Raw genomic sequence first — 19,685 nt, 5'->3', positions numbered from 1 at the left:
TAAAATAAAAATTGCCACAGCAACCAGTCCCAGCTCAGTTTTTACAAGCTCTGGGAAAGCCGAGCTGTGTTTGGTTGCTGTGGTCAAAGGCCAGATTTATCAAACTGTGCAAGAGAAGAAGTGGAGTGATTTTCCCACAGCAGCCAATCACAGCTCAGCTTTCACTTTACCAGAGCTCGTTAGCTGAGCTCTGATTGGTTACGGTTGGAAAATCCCTCCACTCTTTCACTAAGTTTGATAAATCTGGACCAAATTCTCAAGTTTGATAAATAAGAGTCTTTGTTGCAGAATGATAGGGGAAAACGTTTTTTTTTTATTTTATCACAAGAACTCAACATTACAAAATGTGAAAAAAGTAAAAGGGTCTGAACTGAAGACTTTCCAATTGCATTGTATATAAAATGTATTTTTTAAAATCCAATGCCCAGCATCCAGAATGTGTACAATAAGTAGTGTGAACAGGGTCTAAGCATTCAACATGACCATGTGGTGCGCCTACATCATTTTCTTTACAAGCTTTCCTATTAGACACAGTAATGTAATAAAAGCATATTTAAAGCATTAATAAATATTGCACTTTATTTAAGTGAACAGACAACATTAATATCAGATCAGACTACAGAAAGACATGAGGACAAACAAATATTTTAAAGGAAAGTGATAAAGCTAATATGAAAACCTAACCTACGTGAAAGATCTATTTACATATTCAAATATTTAAGACATTTAATCCCAACAATGATTAGTAATAAGAATAATGTGTTACATTTCTATAAACATCTAAATTACAGTGCACAAAAGCAGTTTCTATTCAGTAGTTGCAACAGAGCAACACGGGTGTCAAGTTTGTGGAGCGGAAACTACACGGCCATGTGTGATGACGCAGCAATGGCGGACAATGGTTGATGAGCCACGTTACGGCTTTTCTTCATCTTGGTATGGCCTGTAGCTTAAGAGGTCTTACAGTCATTTGGATTTTCAGTTTTTCCTGCTCGATCCCACCAGTTATTGATGTCGCTTGTTTCAGTAGTAGTTCCAGCGTATAAATCTGTTTCTACAAGACAGAAAATAAACGTGTCAGCACAATATTTTTCCTTTACATCTCACATCACTGTAAAGGAGCCATGTCTGGTATTACAACACAGGCCCATTAAAGGAAAGCTAATCTCAGACAACCAAGACTGGGCTCAGAGTCTTTATAAAAATTTCTTTAAAATTTAAAAAATCTAAAATTAAAAAAGGTTTAAAATTTGCAAATTGGGAGGCGCTTTTTTTTATTTATTTATTTTTTTTAAACAGCATTTGAAACTTCTTAAACCAACTTAGAGTCCAGCTTTGACAGGGTTTACAATGTAAACATATACAGAAACCATGGGACACATTTATCAAATGAAATGCACCAGGAAATTGGTATATAATGAGATTGGACAAAAAAAAAAAAAAAAAAAAAAAAAAAAAATTTGTCATGGTTGTGCCATATTTTTACCCATTTGTATAGGAATGTTTTGTGCAGAATAAGTGGCAGAACTATAATATAGCACAAAAGTGTGTCTGGTGCGCCAGCTATATTATGTAGCATGATCGATCTTCTCCGACACTTGATAAATGTGCCCCAGAGAAGAAAACAGAATGGTCAGTTGAAATCAACAGGCTAATACACAGGAGAATGTGCAGTCATGCATCTTACATGTCATTGTTTCTATCATTCACCTTATAGAATACAATATAGATGTGTGTGTTCCGACCCCCTCCATCTGTATGGTACACCCCAAATGTGCAGTACAATCATGTTCTTTATGTCAAGACCAAACCCTTTATAGCAAATATATTCACAATTAAAATGATAACGCAAGTTTTGGGCCCACATACACATATTGGGGGGTATTTATCAAAGGATTTATGTGTCTTTTTTTAATGTAACTTTGGCGCAATACTTTGGCGCAGTGTCTTTTTGCGCCAAAGTTTGGCGCATCTTCTCCATTGTCATTTTTACAACTTTCTCAAAATCACACGGTCCTGTGTGTGATTTCAACTTTAGTCAGTAATTCATCATTTGCGCCAATCGATCTTTGGCTCAATTTTGGCACAAGTCCCGTTTTTTTGCCGCAAATCACAGCCAAGAAATTTTGCACTTGGGAAACACACTTAGCAATGTAAGAAAATGTAAAGGCGTCAAAATACATTAAAAAGGGCTGCTCAATACTATCCGGAGGAACCTTCACCCTCCGTTGAGCCAGCATTGGACATGGCCACACAGGTTCAGGAAAGGTAAGCACTAAAGCAGTGGTCTCCAACCTGCAGACCTCCAGATGTTGCAAAACTACAACTCCCAGCATGCCCGGACAGCCAACGGCAGTTTTGCAACATCTGGAGGTCCGCAGGTTGAAGACCTTTGCACTAAAGTAACCAAAAAAATAAATAAAAAATACTCAAGTTGAAAATATAATCCATTTCACATGGTGGCTATAAACCCCACAAAAGAAAATAACTCATGTCGCTTGCTGATATACTGCAGGAGGGACTCCAAAATGGCTGCTTTACAGGGCAAAATACGCGTCCTCTGTGGTGGTAACTTCTGTGTAAAAGGCGCTGTGAACAGCTGATTTCAACATTTGAGCCAAAATTACTAACAACTTGCACCAAATGATAAATTTGGTGCATGTCCACGAAAAGCAAAGTGAAAAAAAAAAAGGGTAAAAAGAAACTGTCAACAGGCAAAATTGATAAATACCCCCCCTTATGTACATCTACTAGGTAGTAAGTAACTGGAATCTGTGGCAGTTCCTCTTGTTAACAAACAAGCCACCAGTAACATAACATGACAGAGCTTATTTGGGCACGCAAGATTTTTATTTTTTTTTTACACTTTTTTCTGGGGGGGAATGTGTGGAACAAACCTTTGAAAAGTGTTTTTTCCATTTCCGCAAGATAAGAGATAACTAGCAGATTGGTAAGTGTCTGACCACCGTGACGCCCTGTACACAGTAACTCTGTAGCCCTGAATGAACAGAGCAGGCCATGCATGCGTGACCACCACTCCATTTATGCTTTATGGGGCTTCCGAACCTTTCTGGGAGTTGCTATGTAAACCCCCAAAAACAGTCAAAGTAAGTGTTAAGAAAGGCCTAAATGCAAAAAAGAAAGCCTTTAAACAAAACAAAACAAAAAAGCTGTAAGCTTGAGCCGTAGAATAAAAGGAAAAAAACATAGCACATAGCCAAATCCAGTGGTCCCTTCACAAATAATAATTGGTTCCAGCCAAATAGCCGGCCCCAACATACAGAGGCATGGTAAGGTAATGCTGTATTCAGCATACAATAGTTTCAACATACAAGAAGCTCTCAGACCCATTGTATGTCATGGCCTTTGTTTGCATGTTGAGGATTTATTGTAAGTATTGATTTTTTGTGTTGCTACATTGGCTAAATTATTTATGTAGAGAGGAAAAATAAAGTCTCACTTCTCACAATGTGATTTTCTGATCTCCATCTTTGGTGTACTCTGTTTACTACTAACAGGCGATAATGCTTTGGTATACCGACTGGTATAAATACTGTATACAGCCATGACATATCTAGAGGCCATTATTAGAAATATGGCTACCATGGCAACTTAGAAAAGTGACAAATGCTGAAGTCAATGGCAACTCTATGGTTACAGTCACATTTTCACTGTGTATCTCCCATTACGGATTTAATCAATATGAATAAAAAGTCGAAATCCGCAACATCTTATCAGCAGCAGATTAAGGGAATTTGGACAGAATCTGAGGCTTCTCCAATCCAGGGAGCCTAGCTGTCAGTCATATGTTTCCTTATATCCTGATACTATAGTATAGGTAGATACTAAAAAGAGAATGCAGATCCAAAACAGCATTGGAAAACATGTGGAGTTCCTCTCGTTGTCCTCCATTCTGTCAGTAGGGACAGAACGCCATATATTGTTTCTCATGCGAGGTCTTGACATAAAGAGTGCAAAACAAAACATCTGACAAACATTACCTGATTCTACACAAGGATTATTAGCTGAAGGTGGTGTAGACGGATCTGTCAATTACATAGTTAATATATTTTTAATACAATCTAATCCATACCATTTGATCATATTTTCAGGCAACTCTGTGTAAACAGCAAATAAAAGCTCAGCAGAACACATTGGGGAAAAATCTGTCATGGACACACCGTTGTCCCTATGTGTAAACCGAGCCTTCTCAATCTTTATCTACTGGAGTCTTCCCAGCTAACATAATACTGCCTGGGCCCCACAACTGGTTGCAGTGTGTGCCAATATTTTGAACCACTTTAAAGGGGTACTCCGCTGCTCAGCATTTGAAACAAACTGTTCTGATCGCTGGAGCCGGGAGCTTGTGACGTCATAGCCCTGCCCCCTCATGACGTCACGCCCCCTCAATGCAAGTCTATGGAGAGGGGTTGGATTGAGGGGGTGGGGCGTGATGTCATGAGGGGCGGGGCGTGTGACGTCACGAGCTCCCAGCGATGGCTTCCAGCGTTCTGAACAGTTTGTTCCAAACGCAGAGCAGCGGAGTACCCCTTTAAGCCTCAATATGTCTCCTAAACCCAGTTTAACATTCAAAGGAATCTTTCAGTAATGAAACCAGACTACTTATTGCAAGGGCTCAAGTATTACCTATATTGCAGCTATCTGTGGCTGGAAACCCCTTTTTTAAACAGCTTTTTAGTAAGCTATGTAAGTGTAAAAGGGGCTCTTCCAATGCACTGTGGTGTCCATGGCTGAAACATCTCCCTCCTCCATTCCCTCCCTCTCCATGTAAAGTCCTTGACTGACAGACAGGGTGTAGTCTAAGTTTGCACTTTAAAAATTAGACAGTTTTTATTATCTCCCCTATTGAGCCTCATTTATCAAAACTAACACTAACTAAATAAACTCTGGCTGCTTTTGGTTTTAAACTGCTATGGAGAAATTAAAGCTGAGCTCTTATTGGTTGCAATGGGCTGGAAAGAGTTTTGATAAATGATGCCTAATGTGTGCTGCTCTACTATATAAATGCCAGATGAGCATGTGCCTTCACCATAAAGCAATCAATTTCCATATCAGAAACCAACTAGAATACCTTTTAGGTGGTCCCAAAACTGGGGAATATTATGGCAATATACAAGTTAAAGGGAATAGATCTCCCATCATAAGAGACTTCCAAAAAGTTTCCTCTACAGATCAGGAGGTCTCAGCTTATTATTAGGTTCAGCGGATAAAAACTGCTAAATTTTAAGATTATAAAAAAAAAAAAAAAAAAAAAAAAAATATGATTATTTTAGCACATGGACACAAAAACATTCTATATGTTGTTCCTGATAAAAATTAAAGATCTTTTGTAATATAGCTCCTGAAAATCCCAGCACTAGGGGTCCCCATACTTTCTGGGACACTAACCAGTCCTGCAGCAGCATCAGCTTGTCCATGAGTCATAGACAAGAGATGACATATACAAGGCTGCATGAGCAGACACACCAATCACCTCCCACCACCACAAGGAGGGACACACCCCCTTTCCCTGAGAGGATTTCTAACACTGATCTAATAAAAAGCGGGATTTTTATAATAAATATAGATGAGAGAGGCATAAAGATTAGATTTACATGGTCAGGATTAATCACGGAGTAACTTTTTTTTTTGTGTGTGTGTGTGTGATCTGACAGGTACGCTTTAAAGGGATACTATGCCGTAGACATCTCATCCCATATTCAAAGGATAGGGGATAAGATGTCTGATAGCGGGGGTCCCGCTGCTTGGGACCCCCCCGCAATCTCTCCTGCATCCCCCACTGCGTAATGACTCACCATACAGGGGCCTGAGTATCGTGACATCACGTTTGGATAGGAGATAGGCATAAAAATTAGATGTACATTGTCAGGATTAGGTACTGAGTAACTTTATGTGGGATCTGACAGGTACGCTTTAACTGAGGGCAGGAAATGAGCCTTAATTGTGAGGTTACACAACAAAATTCTAAAAATACAACAACCATATGATAAAGAAATGCTAATAAGGTGATTACACAGATTGCATTACCTGGTAAAGTGCCAAGGCAGGAATTATCAAAAAATTTGCTTGGGCAGTAAGGTAAAGATTTTGCCCTCACATCGAAGAATTTATCTTTAGGCAAGTCTACTTTTTCTGGCAAAGTTTGTTTTTTACAGGGTGATGTGGTCAAAGCGCTGAACAAGGATCCATCTGTCTTGAGTGGAGAAGCAGGACGTTTTCTATAAAGACCAGCGTTTCCTGGAGACATAGTAGGAACACTGTGTCGTTCCATCTTACTTGGTGACATTGGTTGAGTTTTGTGCATCTCAATCTTAGCTGGAGATAATACCCGCTTTTTATGTACCCCAGTTTTGCCAGGTGAAGCTACATGGTGAATGGGTATCTCTGATTTTTTTGGAGAAGCTGGGGTCATCTTATAAAGGTCTGATTTGCTATAAGACATAACTTCGTCATGATGAGATAAACTAAGTGGGGTAGAAGGGGTCTCAGAAGATCTGTCTTTCAGCTTTTTAAGTTCATCTTCACGAGAGGAGATATTCCTGTAAAGGGAGGTAAAAAAGAAAATAAATTGCAAAACACAGTAGAAAGTTGCATTTTATATTAAAATCACAGTTTAAAAAGGAAAAATCCCAACTGGCAATAGGTATTATATGGCTCCCCTGTGTGGGCTGACCCTGTTTCGGAGATTCTGGTAGGATTCAATTTACAAAATGTTAATAAAATCTTATTAAAGGAAATCTCATCCGTTTCACCTGTACTGTTGGTACAGACAGGTAGTGCAGGTGACACTGATGACCATGATACTTACCGGATCCCGTTCCGTGCTCCGGATCTCCGGCTATTCTCTTCGGTATGTTGTGACTTGGAGGAGGGGCGGAGCTTTGTGACTTCACTGCTGCTTTTCTCTGCTGGGTCCCGGGTAATGTCACAAAGCTCCGCCTATACTCCAAGTCCGGCGCAGACTGGAAGATACTGAAGAGTATAGCCAGAGAACCGGCGAATGGAACGGGATCAGGCAGGTATCATTGTAATAAGTGTCACCTGCACTACCTGTCTGTACCAACAGGTTAGTGCAGGTAAAACTAATGACAGATTTCCTTTAACCTGATAAGGACAAAGGGCATACAGGTACGTCCTGATGCCCCGATACTTAAGGACCAAGGGCATACATGTACACCCTGGTCCCGTTAACGTGGTTTAAACCGTTCTCACCAATGGAGAATTTGTTAAACCCCATGGGGTCCCAGTTGCTACGGGCAGCCAGGACCCAGGGCTAATGCCTGGCACCGTTGATCGGGCCTATGCCCGGCGTTAACCCTTTACACGCCACGTCTAAAAAGAAAGTGAACATAGTCCTGATGTCCCGATCAGCTTACCGGAGGACGAGAAGGTCCTCACCTGCCTCTCAGTCGTCCATTCAGCGATTTGCTGCTCCTAGCAGGCTAGAACAGCATATCGCTGGTTACACTGATCAGTGCTTTGCTATGGCAGAGCACTGATCAGTATATGCAATCAGAAGATAGCATGCATGAAAAAAAAGTCAATAAAAGTGAATCACCGTATTTTCCGGCGTATCAGCCGATTGCGCATATAAGACTACCCCCAACTTTTACAGTTAAAATGTAGATTTATGGATACACTCGCCGTATAAGACTACACCTCAATGTACTACCCACATTAGGTTGTCAGTATAGTTCCCCCACATTTGGTAGGCAGTATAGTTCCCCCCACATTTGGTAGGCAGTATAGTTCCCCCCACAATTGGTAGGCAGTATAGTTCCCCCCACATTTGGTAGGCAGTGGCCCCCACAGACACACAGCCTTCAGCCATACACAGTGTATGGCTGGTGGCCGTATGTCTGTGTACTGCCCCACTTCAGTGCTCCGACCACCGCTCCTCCGACCACCGAAGAGGACGTGCCGCAGGTAAATTACTATGCGCGTGTCTTCGCTGCTTCTATGGACGCATGCACGGGACGTCTGATGTCCCTGCGTACGCTACCTCCCAGCGGCCTCTGCGTTTTTAAAGTTAACGCGGGGCCGCAGAAAGGGGCGGGTGCCGCAGTCCCGGAAGACTGCAGCACCCGGCGTATAAGATGACCCCCGACTTTTGGGAACATTTTCCAGGGTTGAACCTTGTAATGGGTACATTGATAAAACGCTTTACCGTTTCTTGATATGCCCTTCCAATTCTCAAATATCCAGTTTTTTTTATAATTGTGTGAAAATTCAGGGAATCCGTCAGATGAACCCGAGCTTAATTTTAATAATGGAAGTGATTATCAGGTAATGGGTGGGATTATACAATCAGGGGATGTATATTAGGAAAACATATTCACCTTAATGTACAACATTCACACCCCCTGGCTGTATAATCCTGCCCATCACTCATTAAAACTAATTCACTACTTCACGCCCATTTGATTGATACTCCAAATTATCAGAAACTATAAACTCACAGAAAGGCGTATTAAGACACTTTTTTTTCCTTAAACAAAGATAATGCAATCAAATTGGTATTGATGTAATCAAACTAAACACACGATAAGGGTAGTCTGCACAATATTTTGAATACTATTAAAAGTCCCTGCCCCTATATTATATGAAGGATAGCCTTAAGACCATCCCATGCATGCTTAAACTCCTTCACTCCCCCATTAAATGGCACAATTGGTTTTCAAAAGACGACAACTTATCACCTGTCAGCATGGGGGTCAGACCACTGCGACTTCCAGTGTTCACTGGGACTGGAGTTCAAAGTGCCACATTTAAACTCCGTATGGCCTGCTAAAGATAGCAGTATTTTGCACTTTTAAAGTGTGAAAGTGAGGATTTATTTAATTAATTATCTAAATCCTGTGGCACTGAATGACTTTCTAAAGTGTATGGGGGTGGTGCCTTGAATTACCAATCTACCACAGTACCTACCTCCCAGTATTTTTGCAGTGAAGAACTATCTTCTATGCAGGGGTATATAGATTTCTATTTAACAACCTTGTAAAACACATCCAAGTGCTCTGTAATGTTTAAAATCAAATACCTCCTCCTGCCGAGTTTGTCTAGATGAGATTACTATAGCAGTCATACCTTGAAAGCTGATGGCATTTTTTCTTGTACTGTGCAATTTCTCTTTTCAATGCAGCATTTTCTGACTGAAGCATAAGCATAGCCGTGCTCTGTACAATCCCACTTCCGCCCCCGCATGTCAGAGGGTACTGTGAGGAGGAACTGGAATTTTCAGAACAAACTGAAAGAAAACAATAATAATTAGCATAATAAATAGTTTATGTTTTTCTGGAATTATCACGGTGAAAGCCCTGTTTACATACTTGTAGTATCTGTTTCTTTTTGGTTTCTTCTGAGCTGTTCTTTTAGTTTTCGTAAACATGTTTCTCTGTCTTCTATACAAGCTTTTAAGGAAGCAATTCTAGGAAACACACATTATTTTTTATTAGTTTGGCTTATTGACAGCATGTTTAGCGGTGACAAGGTGGTTGCTGAATTCCATTGAAGGGTTCAGAATTTCCCTAGACACAATACATTGTTCAGCAATACGGTGACCGGTGGCGTGATTATTTTGTGACAACTGAAGCTGTCAAGGGGTGGTGAATATTAGGCATGAAGGGAACAGTCAGTTCTTGAAGTTAAAGTGTTGAAAACAGGAAAAATAGTCAAATTATCATTGTCTGTGTAAATGAAGTTCTTTTTATCCCCATTGACCTGAGCTAATGTCATGTGTACTTTCCCCATATCGAAGAGGTGCCTGTTCTTCATAGATAGCAAAGTAGCTTAGATGTAGACAAGATACTAAGTGTGGTCCAGAAGTCTGTGATCACGCAAAAATTTGCTTTTTGATCCATAATGCAAAAATTTGTCACTTTTTAATACCAAAACACAGTACAAAGCTAGCAGCTCTAAAATTACAGATCTTGCAAACTGTACTTGGAATGCAGTGGTTAGTGCCTAGCTAAAAAGTGGCCTAAGGAAGGACAATAGGCGAGCCAGCAACAGGCTTATGAGTGCCTAAGGTCAACACCACAAGAGGGTTACTGTAAGAACAAGTTCCTGAAAAGAACATACTCTCAAAGAAAGACATAACATCTTGCTGACTCATGTCCACTACCAAAAGTGTCTGCAATGGGACTATAGGCATCAGGACTTGGCTGTGGAGGTATGGAAACGGATCTGGTCTGATGAATCATTTTCTTTTACATCATGCAGTGTGCAATGTTTCTCTTTCATCTAATTAGGATCCGTTTACATACCCTCCCCTTTCTCCTCCTCGATTACATTACATTTAGGGCAGGGTCACAAGTAGCATATATGCTGCATATTTTACACTGCAAGAAATCCATCAGGCATCAGGAAATATACAGTGCATTTTGCTTAGGATTTTTCTCCATTACAGCCATGTGCTCAGTTTGGTTTGGAGGGGGGCACAGCGCACCACCGGTGTGACCCCCGCCTCCAAACCTTACTTCGCACACAGGGCTGCTTACTCTAAAAAAAAAAAAAACTGCTTAGTATTAAAAGTAGCACGTAGTACAAGTCTAGGGAGATGGGAGGGGAGTTTAGAGACCAGAAGCAAATAGACATGAACGGGGAAATTTATCAAAACCTGTGGAGAGGAAAAGTTGCTGAGTCACCCATAGCAACCAATCAGTGCACTTTTATTTCTCAGAGGTCTTGTTAAGAATGAAAGAAGCGATCTGATTGGTTGCTATAGGCAACCGGTCAACTTTCCCCCTGCACAGGTTTTGATAAATCTCCCCAGAAGAGACTATTTCAAAGATCTTTTGCTAATGTCCTGTGGAATCTGCCTCCAAGACAACTTGAGAGGTATTGTGGAGTTCATATCTCAACAGATCAGAGCGTTTATATTGGCAGAAGAAGGAGCTACGCAATATTAGTTGGGTGGTTTCAATGTTATTGTTTGGTGTAAAAATATTTTGCTTCTTCCTTCCAGACCCTATTCTTACTATTTGTAATGGATTCCCAAGTGACCAATTTTGCTCATTTACATTTATTCATAAAAAAAAAAAAAAAAAAAAAAAAAGTGATGCCCAACTACTTATTAGAAACCAAGATGGTAAAAGCACATTATGTACTTACTGATGGTCTGTAGCTTTTGACAACTTCATTCTTTCCATCTCAACCCTTACAACTTGATTTTTGAGGCTGTCGATTTCATCTGTGTATGGTGCTGCACCTTTGGCAATCTTTTCCTTAAAAACGAAAGAAATAAAAAGTCAAATCATGACAGGGGTTGGCCATCACGTCATGCCACAGCCCCTCAATGCAAGTCTGTGGGAGGGAGCGTGGCGACGCCCCCTCCCATAGACTTGCACTGATGGGGCATGTTGAGACGTCACGAGGGGGCGGGGTCGTGATGTCACGAGGGGGCATGGCAGTGATGTCACGAACCCCACCGCCAACACCCAGCGTTCTAAGCAAACGCCGGGTGCTGCACAGAGATAGCAGGGGTCCCAGCTGCGGGACCCCCATGATCAGACATCCAAAAGATAGAGGATAAGATTTATAGGGGCAGAGTACCCCTTTAAAGACCTGATGCTTTTTGAACATTCCCCATTGAAGTCAATTTCACATGAAAACTGTGCATTTTGGATGTGTAAACATCCCTAAATGGGTATTGTCATGTAAAGAAAGATATGAATTGCAAGTTGGACTTTTGATGTGAGTCTATGGGGCCCAGTCTCAGATACAGAGTGGGGAGAGAAGAGTGCAGCTGTGCCCATAATCAGTGCAGGAGGCATGCCTGCCACAGCATGACATCACGGCCGACACACCTCCTCCATGTATCTCTATGGGAGAGGCGAGGAGGCAGCGTTCGTGCCTCTCCGCCTCTCCCATATAACTGTATGTGGAGGGGGCATATCGTCGACCTCAAAGGAGTTGACGCTATGCATATTAGCCGCTCGCATAGAGCGGCAATGCAGGGGGAGGGGGGTCTGACCGCTGGGGACCCCCCATGGTCTCCCAAATGGGACTTTTGGGAGATCACGAGGGGTCCCAACGGTCGGACCCACCGCGATCAGACACTTATCCCTTGTCCTGTGGATAGGGGATAAGTTGTCTTTTGCGTCAGATGTCCTTTAAGATGTTGTATGACTGCATTATGTAGTGACGAAACTTTAGCTACTTCCTGGTCCCATTATGGAAGTTCCTGAGAGATACATAAACAATTACTTTATGACTGCTTCCATGTATCAAGAGATCTTTCTTTCTCTGTATCTACAGACTTATTTTCCACCATGAAAAAAAATACTCCCCCCCCCCCCCCTCCATATATGAGCCTACCAACTTGCTCTTCGTTTTCCCTAATTCGTGTCCATCCAACCAGCATTCCATAAAAGGAGCACATACAGCTAAGTAGACATTGAGGTATCATTATTGACAAAACAATTTATATTGAACAAACTGACCTGGAGAACCTTTATTTCCTTCAGCACTGTCTGGAGATGTTTTTCTTTCTCAGTCACCTTAAGCTGCATCTCAGAAAGCTGAGACTCTGCAGTGCTGGAGCGCAGCTCGTCTTCCAGCAGCAATGCCTTTTGTTCCTTTCGTTTGGAATCAGCTTTGGCTGAACTCAGTTCATTTTCTAAATCCTGGATCCGGCTCTGCATTTTCTACAAGGGAATTCACAAATGTCATTGACTGATATTATATATTCTTCAAAGCTTGCATAGACTACACACTAGAACTGAACAGAAAGCATTCCAAAGCTCCAGAGATGACTTAAAGGGAAACTGACAGCAGGCTGGAAGAATCTCACCTGCTAATATGGGCTAATAAGGCAAGGGACACGGATTAAAGGGGTACTCCGGTGGAAAACAATATTTTTTCAAATTAACTGGTGCTTAACCTTTTAAGGACACAGGGTGTACCTGTACACCCTGCGCCCGGTCTCGGTATATAACGCGGGGTCAAACCAGGTCGGTCGTGGTGGCCAATAATAGCCGGGAACCTAGGCTAATAGCGCGCGGCACCGATCGTTGTGCCGCGCGCTACTAACCCCTTAGACACAGCGATCAAAGTTGATTGTCGCGTCTAAAATGAAAGTGAAAGCTTCCCGGCAGCTCAGTCGGGCTAATCGGGACCATCGCGATAAAATCGCAATGTCCCGATCAGCTAGGACGCGAGCGGAGGTCCCCTTACCTCCGGCACGTCCGATCGGCGATTGATTGCTCCAAGCCAATGCAGGCTTGAGCAATTGACCACCTATAATACTGATCAATGCAAAGCTATGGCTTTGCAGGGATAAGTGTGTGCAGTGTTATAGCCCCCTATGGGAGCAAAAAAAAAAAAAAGTGGAAAAGAAAAAAAAAAAGTGGAAAAGAAAAAAAAAAAAAGGAAAAAAAATAAGTTAATAAAAGGTAATTTAACCCCTTCACTAATAAAAGTTTGAATCACCCTCATTTTCTCATTTAAAAAAAGTGTAAATAAAATTAAACATATGTGGTATCGCCGTGTGTGGAAATATCCGCCTTATAAAAAATATATAGTTAATTAAACCGCACAATCAATGGCGTACGCGCAAAAAAATTCCAAAGTCCAAAATTGTGTATTTTTGGTCACTTTTTAGATCATGAAAAAAAAAGAATAAAAAGTGATCAAAAAGTCTGATCAATATACAAATTGAACCAATAAAAACTTCAGATCACTGTACAAACAATGAGCCCTCATACCGGTCCGTACGCGGAAAAAAGTTATAGGGGTCAGGAGATGACAAATTTTAACGTATAAATTTTCCTGCATGTAGTTATGATTTGACAAAGTATGACAAAATCAAACCTATATAAGTAGGGTATCATTTTAATCGTATGGACCTACAGAATAAAGATAAGGTGTCATTTTTACCGAAAAATGTACTGTGTAGAAACGGAAGCCCCCAAAAATTACAAAATGGATTTTTTTCTTCAACTTTGTCGCACAATGAATTTTTTTCCCGTTTCCCGTGGATTTTTTTTTGGGTAAAATTACTAATGTCACTGCAAAGTAGAATTGGTGGTGCAAAAAATAAGGCATCATATGGAATTTTAGGTGCTAAATTGAAATCGTTGTGATTTTTAGAAGAAAAAATGAAAATGCAAAAACAGAAAAACCCTGCGTCCTTAAGGGGTTAATCTTTCCAGTATTTATCAGTTCCTATACGCTTCAGAGGAAGTTGTGTAGTTCTTTCCAGTCTGACCACAGTGCTCTCTGCTGACACCTCTGTCCGTGTCAGGAACTGTCCAGGGCAGGATAGGTTTGCTATGGGGATTTTTCCTGCTCTGGACAGTTCCAGATATAGACAGAGGTGTCAGCAGAGAGCACTGTTGTTAGACAGAAAAGAACAACTCAACTTCCTGTGTAGTGTACAGCAGCTGATAAGTACTGGAAGATTTAAGATTTTTTAATAGAAGTTATTTGCAAATCTGTTTAACTTTCTGGAACCAGTTGATATGAAAAAATTGTTTTCCACCAGAGTACCCCTTTAATATTGTACCTTTATCCTTTTCTGATACACCATTTCTGTGTAACATTCATTTTTATTAATATGTTAATGAGGATGTTATGTGCATTGATCCACCCACCCCCTGCTGTAACACCACCTTCTCATGAATATTCATGCAGCCTGCAGTGATGTAGCTCAAGGCCGCTTGTCACTGCAGACAGCCTGAAGAATATTTATCAGAAGGCCCTGTTACAGCAGCGGCAGGGCGGATCGGTGCACCTAGGGATAAAGTAAGCTCCCCCCTTGCACAGAACACCCTCATTAACATATTGGAAAAAAAAAATTACACAAAATTGGCGCATTGGAAAGACTTAAAGTAAGTATCATCATGAAAATTGTATAGAATGTTTAATAGGGTATCCCACATCCTAAAGTTATTCCCTCTCGGGTGAATATTGGACGGGTACTGCCACTGGGACCTTCCAATGTTTACAAGAACGGATAAAAATTGCCCCTCAAACAGAATGGAACACATTGCATCCTCACAGACAGCGCTCCATTCATTCTCTATATTGCCCAAATAATGCCGTGTGAAAAGTATGTACTACACTGGTGCAGTTATATTCTACAATGTGTATAAGAAATTGCAGTAGTCTAAACCCGATTTGGAGACATATTTGCTAGAATTCTCATGCAAGTCTATGATTAAGATAGTCAAGGACTGTTCAGGAAAAACCTGCAAAAACATAAGCACATATTCATTACAGGACTTTAACTTTATTAACCCCTTGAAGACATAGACCAGCATGGTTCTCAGCCCCTTAAGGACCATGCCAATTTTCATTTTTTTCCCCCTCCTCTTAAAATCCATAACTCCTATTTTTCCACTTACAGACCCATATGAAAGCTAGTTTTTTGCAAGACCAATTGTACTTTGTAATGACACCTTTAATTTTACAGTAAGATGTATCATGAAACCAAAAAATGTATATTTGCTGCCATACAGTATTGCGCCGCTTGACACTGTCAGGCCTGAGAAAGCACCAAGCGGCGCAATACGGTCCGTGGCCCGGCGTCTGAACTCCCCCCCGGTTCCATCTACCGCCTCCCTGCTCAGACTCTCGCTTCCTTCGGGGTAAGAAGCTATACTGCCATCATGTCAGCGGGTGAGTGCTCAGTGATTATTTCGTGTGTGAAGAGATTTCTATTGTTAAACGTGCAGTTAAACAACTGGTTAACTTTTCTCTCTAGACTTCTTGTGTTGAGTTTATGTCTGACTAGGGAGATATGACCCTTTGATGGTTTGATTGCCTAAATACCACTACTGTACTGCAGTATCTAAGGGTTACTGCTAAAACCTACTATGAATGGTGTGGACATAGCTTCGGAGAGAACACTGTCCCTGTGCTGTAATAGTATGCTGTAGGGCAATAGCTACCTACTCACCATGACATACTATTACACTGAGGCACTGGAAGAGGTAAATGTTAGTGGAAATACATTACCGTACCTTTAATTCCAATTGGACATTTTTCAGAGTTTTGCGCAATGCTGAATTTTCTTCTTCTAAGATGTTAGAGTCGCCAGATGGTGCACTTTGCTGCATCCTTTGCAGCAGTTCCTTATTTTTTTCCTTCTTCTCTTGTAACTCTGTATTTAAACTGTTGAGATACATCATTGTATCTTGCTTTGTTTTAGACTGTGCAAATATCTGTAAAATGACATATCATAAATTTAGGAGACCGTGCAAATGTTAAAAGGAAATCAGTTACCATACATAAACTCTAATATTGTTTTGTCAATCCTATACACTAACAAAGATGTGTGAGGGTGCGTTAGCATCTACTATACACTCCGTATAATGCTTAGCAGAAACGGAAAGTCACTGGTGGAATTGGATACAGAAAGGGCTCGTATAAGTTTATTCTTTTTCTGTAAAACTGAACCATCCATGAAAATAATTAAGGGCTTTTTTTCACCTAGATACACTATAAAAATTTGATCTGTGAGGATTTTATATCTCCTGTTGAAACTTTACTCAACACACATCTAAAGTTAAAAAGGCCACGCGAAGATATATATCTCAATGCTTTATATATGGTAAAATCTTCATCTTCAACCCAGGGGAATGTTCCTACTTACAGGGATGGTAAGGATATGAAGTTTGAAACTGTACCTCCCTGTAAGGAGACCCTATACTTGCATAGTCCCACCCATTAGGTGTGATTGACTACCCGCATCATCGCTCTGCTCCCTAAGCTGACAGAGCAGAGTAGAGAGAAAGGCTGTCAATTACACAGGGGTTATCACTACGCCCGGAGCAGACGGGACTAGGTATGCATAGCTCCTCACCCAGGGGACCATTTATGAGGCTGGGAGGGGCACGTTTCAAACTTCATATCCTCAGCAACAGGGATGGTGAGGATGAAGATTTTACCATATACATACACACTATATTTATGTGTGTGTGTGTATATTATATTTATTTATCATTTAAAATCCACTGCTTGGTTACCGTTAAGATCATTTGGTGTCAGAGACCCCTTCCCGTTAGTTATAGGTGGGAGATTTGTGTGGCAAAACAGCTTGGCACTCAGTCCAAATTATGCACTCCATCAACTATAATGGAGCTCATGAGCCGGACTGTGTACTTAGGGGAGAAGTAAAGCCTGTAGCTGCTTGCTATAACTAATGATCGGAGGGGGTTTCAGCACTAAGGCACTAACCAACCTTAACTATTAACATGTCAGTGCAACAGTAATGTTATAGCTTTAATTAGAGAGCAAGTTCATATGCACTGCTACAGACACTTCTGGTTCTGTCTGTGATAAGGGGAAGGGGCTGCTGGAACATGATCTGTGCAGCTTTACAGTGAAACTTAACACCAATAAATAGAGAAAACAAAAAGGAGCTTAGCCTCCCCTTCCCTGTAGAATGAAACATGCTCTACAAAGAATGTGGTTTGTAGATGTTCATTGGATCTATGATCCATGGGGCTTGCTATTAAGCATCTCTCTAAATGCTGTTAAAAACTGACCAGGCAAGATGATTACCCAATAATGTACTAAAAAAATTAGAAAATGACAGACAATAGATTAGAAAACAACATGTTTTTAGTATTTGGCTCTAAACAGTTAAAAAAAAATGTATCTTTGTTATGTCTAGTTTATAAACAGACTCCCACAATAAAATCATTGAATTTAACCCCTTAAGGACCAGGCCATTTTTCACTGTAGGACCAGAGCGTTTTTTGCAGATCTGACCACTGTCACTTTAAGTAGAGATGAGCGAACTTACAGTAAATTCGATTTGTCACGAACTTCTCGGCTCGGCAGTTGATGACTTATCCTACATAAATTAGTTCAGCTTTCCGGTGCTTCGGTGGGCTGGAAAAGGTGGATACAGTCCTAGGAAAGAGTCTCCTAGGACTGTATCCACCTTTTCCAGCCCAGGGGAGCACCTAAAAGCTGAACTAATTTATGCAAGATAAGTCATCAACTGCCGAGCCGAGAAGTTCGTGACGAATCGAATTTACTGTAAGTTCGCTCATCTCTAACTTTAAGCATTAATAACTCTGGGATGCTTTTACCTTTCATTCTGATTCCGAGATAGTTTTTTCGTGACATATTCTACTTTATGTTAGTGGTAAAATTTTGTCGATACTTGCATCCTTGGTGAAAAATTCAAAAATTTGATGAAAAAATTTAAAATTTAGCATTTTTCTAACTTTGAAGCTCTCTGCTTGTAAGGAAAACAGACATTCCAAATAAATTATATTTTGATTCACAAATACAATACAGTGGTCCCTCAACATACGATGGTAATTCGTTCCAAACGAGCCATCGTTTGTCGAATCCATCTTATGTTGAGGGATTCGTGCAATGTAAAGTATAGGAAGCTGTACTCACCTGTCCCCGCCGCTCGCGATGGTAACCCCGGGCCTCCGCTGGGCTCTCCTGGTCTTCTCCGGTCCTCCACTGTCTTCCGCAAGGCCTTACTGGTCCTGCGTAGCGACGTCATTAGGCCGCTGGGTACGCCATTCCTAATGGATGACGTGCGCAGCAGCGTATTCACGTCATCGGAGAGGGCCGAGAAGACACCGGAACACCAGCGCTGGACCCGGAGGGCACCCCGGAGCATAGTGGAGGAGTAAGTAATACTTACCGCCCCACACGGGGAACATTAAGTTGCTATCCGGCAGCAGCTTAAGCATTTTACGCTGCCGGATAGCACTTAATGCGATGGCCCTGACATAAAAAAGCATCGTATGTCGATGCTGACCGACATGCGATGGCCTCTGAGAGGCCATCGTATGTCGATTTGATCATATGTCGGGGCCATCGTAGGTCGGGGGGGCCACTGTATGTCTACTTTATGTTTGCATCATAAAGTTGACATGGTTTTACTTTTGGAAGACATCAGAGGGCTTCAAAGTTCAGCAGCAATTTTCCCAAAAATTTCCAAATTTGAATTTTTCATGGACCAGTTAAGGTTTGAAGTGGATTTGAAGGGCTTACTGACCCCATTATAAAAAGTGCACCCCTCAAAGTATTCAAAATGACATTCAGTAAGTGTGTTAACCCTTTAGGTGTTTCACAGGAATAGCAGCAAAGTGAAGGAGAAAATTCTTCATTTTTTTTACACTCACATGTTCTTGTAGACCCAGTTTTTAATTTTTAAAAGGGGTAAAAGGAGAAAAATCCTCTCAAAATTTGTAACCCAATTTCTCTGGAGTAAGGAAATACCTCACATGTGTATGTCAAGTGTTCGGCTGGCGCAGTAGAGGGCTCAGAAGGGAAGGAGTCACATTTGGCTTTTGGAAAGCAAATGTTGCTGAAATGATTTTTGGGGGGCATGTCGCATTTAGGAAGCCCCTATGGTGCCAGAACAGCAAACATACCCACATGGCATACTATTTTGGAAACTACACCCTCAAGGAACGTAACAAGGGGTACAGTGAGCCTTAACACCTCACATGTATTTCACGACTTTTTGTTAAAGTTGGATGTGTAAATGAAAAAAAAACATTTTCACAAAAATTCAGTTTTTTCCCCAAATTTAACATTTTTTTTTACAAGGGGTAATAGGATAAAATTACCCACAAAATTTGTAACCCCAAATTTTCTTCTGAGTATGGAAATACCCCATGTGTGGACGTCAAGTGCTCTGCGGGTGAACTACAATGCTCAGAAGAGGTGGAGCGCCATTG

General features: G+C 41.1%; 1 protein-coding gene across 3 annotated transcripts in view; it reads right to left on the bottom strand.

The window, feature by feature from the left end:
- Positions 1–299: 299 nt before the first annotated feature.
- Positions 300–19,685, bottom strand: part of CENPE (centromere protein E) — a 112,853-nt gene continuing 93,467 nt past the window's right edge. For 2 of the 3 annotated variants that reach the window (XM_056566319.1, XM_056566311.1), the window contains exons 50-57: positions 15,987–16,187; positions 12,465–12,668; positions 11,134–11,246; positions 9,351–9,448; positions 9,109–9,268; positions 6,049–6,560; positions 4,002–4,046; positions 300–1,054 (exon numbers count right to left, since the gene is read on the bottom strand). In XM_056566319.1, coding sequence (XP_056422294.1) covers positions 951–1,054; positions 4,002–4,046; positions 6,049–6,560; positions 9,109–9,268; positions 9,351–9,448; positions 11,134–11,246; positions 12,465–12,668; positions 15,987–16,187 — 1,437 coding nt within the window. In that variant the 3' untranslated portion in view covers positions 300–950. The remainder of the gene's footprint in view (positions 1,055–4,001; positions 4,047–6,048; positions 6,561–9,108; positions 9,269–9,350; positions 9,449–11,133; positions 11,247–12,464; positions 12,669–15,986; positions 16,188–19,685) is intronic. The other variant, XM_056566327.1, reaches the window with a different exon arrangement.

The sequence above is a fragment of the Hyla sarda genome, chromosome 1 (assembly GCF_029499605.1).
Source record: "Hyla sarda isolate aHylSar1 chromosome 1, aHylSar1.hap1, whole genome shotgun sequence".
Lineage (NCBI taxonomy): Eukaryota > Metazoa > Chordata > Amphibia > Anura > Hylidae > Hyla > Hyla sarda.
This window is presented reverse-complemented; position numbering and strand designations above follow the sequence as displayed.